General features: G+C 39.3%; 1 protein-coding gene across 1 annotated transcript in view; it reads right to left on the reverse strand.

Moving 5' to 3' along the window:
- Positions 1–5,000, reverse strand: part of LOC138032693 (nucleoporin NUP42-like) — a 17,670-nt gene that overhangs the window by 11,131 nt on the left and 1,539 nt on the right. Inside the window, exon 2 of the mRNA XM_068880394.1 lies at positions 587–673. Within this exon, the coding sequence (XP_068736495.1) occupies positions 587–673 (87 nt within the window). The remainder of the gene's footprint in view (positions 1–586; positions 674–5,000) is intronic.

The following is a 5,000-nucleotide window of genomic DNA, read 5'->3' on the forward strand; positions in this document are numbered from 1 at the left end:
GAGTGCTCTTCTGATTACTAGTGCGGATGCTCAAACTTAATCTCAATGAAAGAACAGTATAATATTTGAAGTGCGGGTTACAGAAGCGTCTACATTTCATCTCTAATCTGCATAATTACAGGTGCTGTATATACATTTTTTTTCATTCATTGAGTCCGTTCATGGGAACAAAATGCTCCCAACAAATTGACCTGCTCCCAACTGTGTGCCTTCACAGTTACAAGTAAGTCAAACTTGGTAGAGCATTGCACCGGCATGGTAAAGGTCATAGGTTCGAATCCGGTTGCAGCTGCCTGAATTTTTCAGGTGTCAACATGTATAACAGACAATTGCTTAAATTGTCCAGTTAAGTGAGAGGATCACTTCTACACTCATATTTTTGTCAAACTTAATCTATTAGTGTCCAGTCAGAGCATAACAGTCTATGTCACCTTCAATGATTTCTACTTAAAACTGAACTTTGCCTTTGAACGGATGACCTTTGTGGACTTACATTTAGTTTCAATTGTTTGCAATAGGGTAGAACAATTTTGTATTATGGATTACACAAAGCCCACAAGTAAGAAAATTAATAACTTAATGGTACCTCGATCTCTTGGGTGCTCGTTGCGGCATTTGTCACCGTATCGGCAAGTCCCCCTCAAGAAGTACGGACATACTGTTTCCTTCTTTGCTTTAAAAAAAAGTAATGATTCAAATGTCAAAGTGATATAAATCACATGTAGATGAAAAGATAGCAATTTAACTCATTGCCTCCTACATTTGTACATGTAGGAGTGACACTAATAGATTATACTCTCTGACTGTCTAACGCCAGACAATTTTTCTCATCGATGGGGGATGGTTTATGAGTCAATGGGTGAATGCCTTTGATCAATAAATTATACCAACATGTATTGAACATTTCTATCAGGAAAAAAGTGGTAGGTGAAAGGTTTCTCTGGGATAAAAGAGGGGAAAACCCACCACTGACAATCCTAAAAAAAGCAAGTACTGTATAAGGCTATTTCCTTTAATTTATGTCAATAATAATTAATGCTGTTTAACCCTTTCACGCCCGTGGGGTTCCCCATTGACGAATAAAATCATCTGGCATTAGACGGAGTAAAATCTATAAGTGGCACTCTTGGGAGTGAAAGGGTTAACCCTTTCACCCCCGTGGGGTTCCCCATTGACGAGTAAAATCATCTGGCGTTAGACAGAGTAAAATCTAGCTGTTGTTAACCCTTTCACCCCGTGGGGTTCCCCATTGACAAGTAAAATCGTCTGGCGTTAGACAGAGTAAAATCTAGCTGTTGTTAACCCTTTCACCCCTCTGGGGTTCCCCATTGACAAGTAAAATCGCCTGGCGTTAGACAGAGTAAAATCTAGCTGTTGTTAACCCTTTCACCTCCGTGGGGTTCCCCATTGACGAGTAAAATCGTCTGGCGTTAGACAGAGTAAAATCTAGCTGTTGTTAACCCTTTCACCTCCGTGGGGTTCCTCATTGACGAGTAAAATCATCTGGCATTAGACAGAGTAAAATCTAGCTGTTGTTAACCCTTTCACCTCCGTGGGGTTCCCCATTGACCAGTAAAATCGTCTGGCGTTAGACAGAGTAAAATCTATAAGTGTCATTCTTGGGAGTGAAAGGGTTAAGGCTCTAAAATAACCCCTTTCCCCCAAGCCCCCATTCAGTGTTGACTTCCTTAGGAGATCTGTTGTTCCCTTAGACCTCCAACATTGCCCAGGAGGAGATGGGGTTGACGACTTAAGCTGAAGAGGATGAGACTGGAAAAGACTGTAGGAACATCAGAAGCTCACTACAATAAGAGAGCAATAGATGCACTTGAGCTCTACCTTTTCAGGGTGTGTTTTTTGGGGAAAATCCAAAAACGGATTTGTGATCTCGGATGAATGGATTCTTCAGCACCAAAAAAAGGCAAAATCCAAAAAAGAATTTTTCGCCATAACAATGCAAACAAACAAACAAACAAACAAACCCAGAATTCTGTGCAATTAAAAAAAAAAGCAGTTAACTGGTTTCTTTTGGAGAAATTATTCAATGAAAATGCCACCAGAAAAAAAAAAAAAAACCTAAGTGATCGATAAAAATAAATGATACAAAAAAAAGTGCCAAGGTACAAATCGATTACAGAGCGTCTTTTTGCAGTTTACTTTTTAGCTGTAGGAAAGGTGCTAACAATATTATTGCTGTGAAGAAACTTTTGGTGCAATTTCTGGTGTAAAATTTCCAGGAAACCTAACTATTTTAGGCCAATTCGTGTCTTCGGTCGTACGGTAAAAATGGCACTAGAAAAACTTTTGGGCTAAACTGTCATGTGCGGTAGCTGCTGAATATCATTTTTGCACGGAAAACCGCTTGTCAAAAATCCTTTTTTTTCAAATCCCTTCCCAAAAGTAAGTAACCTCCTTGAGTGTGGATACTTTGGATCCATAATCGGTTTTTGAATTTTGCCAAAAAAATGCAAAATCCTCTTTTGGATTCAAAAATCCGTTTTAGGATTTTCCCAAAAAAAATTGCACCTTAGTCCCTGACTTAGTGGAAAGACTACAAATCAAAGCAGGTAAGTCACAGTACAAATAATAATCGTTTGATTAAAATTAATCAAGTTTAAAGCTTTCACTGACTGTACGATTCTTGTAGCTGAACATTTTTGTGCATGACTGCATGTAATTTTGTCTTATTGGGACGACTACAAATGGGGGGATGGAGTCATTGCAGTAACAACAACAACAACAACAACAACAACAACAATGTTACAGTTTAAATTTGATTTCAGGTCAAAATGATTTTAACTTAGGTTAATTTGTAATTTCTTTGTGTCTAGTATTCATTATTGTAACTAGAAACAGGATCAACCTACAGTAATCCAGTTTGGAGTTTTAAAACGAATGTGCGCGTTGGGATAAAAACAAGCATATAATTCTCTTTTTTGTCATACATGTAGTACAGCTGTAAATAGATGTAGATGCCAGAATTAGAAATCTTTTGTTTTCTGTTTTTTGTATAAATTATGCTTGCTTTTATCTTGATGCGCCCACGTTTTTTTGAAACTCTGAACTCACTTACAGTATACTCATCACATTAATTTGTTGGAACACCCACCATCCCCATTTTCCCCCTCCTTCAATGTTGATTTCACAACTACAGTCGTACTACTAGCATTTGACCCAAAAATCTCACAAACATTGAATTAAGGGGGGGGGGGGGGGAGAGGGGGTACGGGGATACATCTAAGCTGCGAAGTTGTAACACGATGATTCTACACCATTCATTAATTGTTCCAACTTAATTTAATGTTTCTATTACAATTGTAGGTTCACTTCACTTTTATTCTGCTACCTCACAAATATTGTAGAGTGTCAGCGGTCTAATGGTTTAGAATTTACTCACAATAATACAATGCTAAGGAGTCTTGAAAGGCTCCTGGGCTAGCAGATAAGTTGGTAATAGATTCAGGTAAACTGTTCCAATTATAGCTACTGCTTGTGGTAGGAAACTGTATTTATACAAATTGGTAGGAGCTGAAAGTGGGATATACCGGTAGTGTTCACAATGTGTGTGTCTTGATCTCCTAGCCCCAGTTGTTGAAACGATGGATAGCGCTATCTGCCGGACAAATCACTAACTAGTGGATAAGTCATAGCAACACCAATTGCACTATCCAATGGATAGCATTATCCACCTTTTGAACAACTGGGGCCTGGTGGGTTTCTGGAGTGATTCCAGGAAGGGAAGAGCAGCCAGGTTATTTAAGCCTTTGTTGAAGAGAATTACTGTACTCTGTCCATTTGTCTATGATGCTTTAGAGGTGTCCAGCAAAGTATTTTCAACATCATTGACATAGAACCAGGCTCACAGCTTAATAGTCAGAAAGGACAAAGACAGTGTGCTGTGCTGCATCGAATTTTTCCAACTTCAGCGATGAGCTGTTCATTGCACAGGTGCCCCAAGCTCAGTGTGAGTGTGGCCAACAAAAATATAAGGATTTGTACGGGAATCCCGATAAAAAGCTTAAGAAGATAATTATATGAAAAAAATTCTCAATTAAAAAGCCTAACCTTATTGTCAACGTTGGGAACTTCCTTCCTGTGTGGCTATTTTCCAGATCCGACGCAATTTGAGCCATTTCTCAATTCATGGTTGTCAACAGTATAATAACATCCCAAGGCTGGAAACTAAATTCTCAGGTGCCACCAATTTGAGTCAAATATTCCTAGATAAAATGTTCCCACAGTCACAATTCCACATCACAATCAATTGACAAAGATTGACTTTCATCTCAACCCACCATCAACGCAATAGCAGTCCTGCGAGCGACTTCAGGCGGTAATATTGCAGGAAAACAGCTTTTGAAAGGTACGCTTCCACACCACAGTGGCCATGGCTTTGACCGTTGATAACGAACCGAGTCTTACCGGGGTGGCAGACCGTAATGTTGTCAACCGCAAATTTTTTTATTTCCCTGGGTCCTGACATGACATTGACTCAGTCATGTCGTCCAAGCACAGTCACGCCTCCTTCCTGTTGACAAACTTCAAAAACGCATTCCGGAAGACGGAAAGCGTTGAAAGATGCGAAAATAAAAGCCGTAGTGAGCAAACTTTTGCGAATTCATGCCGCTTTTACTAGTTAATAGGACTTGTATGTTGTAGGCTCATCGCCATCGTAACTGTATTTATCAAGCCTTCAAGGAATTAACATTACTTATGCAAATAAAGTTTGCTCCTGTATTTTGTCAACTGCAATTTTTTTATTCCCTGGGTCTACCGACACGACTGTTTTATCTCAGATGCTAATAATTAAATTTCACTGGCCTCAGTAAGTCCAGGCCCAAAGCACCATATCCTACGAGAACAAAGTTTATTTGCATGTTAATTCCTTGAAGCTTGAGTCAATGCAGTCATATCTAGACCCAGAGGAATAAAGAAATTTGCGGTTGACAGCACTATACGGTTGGCCACCCCGGTAAGGCTCAGTTCGTTATCAATGGTCG

The sequence above is a fragment of the Montipora capricornis genome, chromosome 14 (assembly GCF_036669925.1).
Source record: "Montipora capricornis isolate CH-2021 chromosome 14, ASM3666992v2, whole genome shotgun sequence".
Classification (NCBI taxonomy): domain Eukaryota; kingdom Metazoa; phylum Cnidaria; class Anthozoa; order Scleractinia; family Acroporidae; genus Montipora; species Montipora capricornis.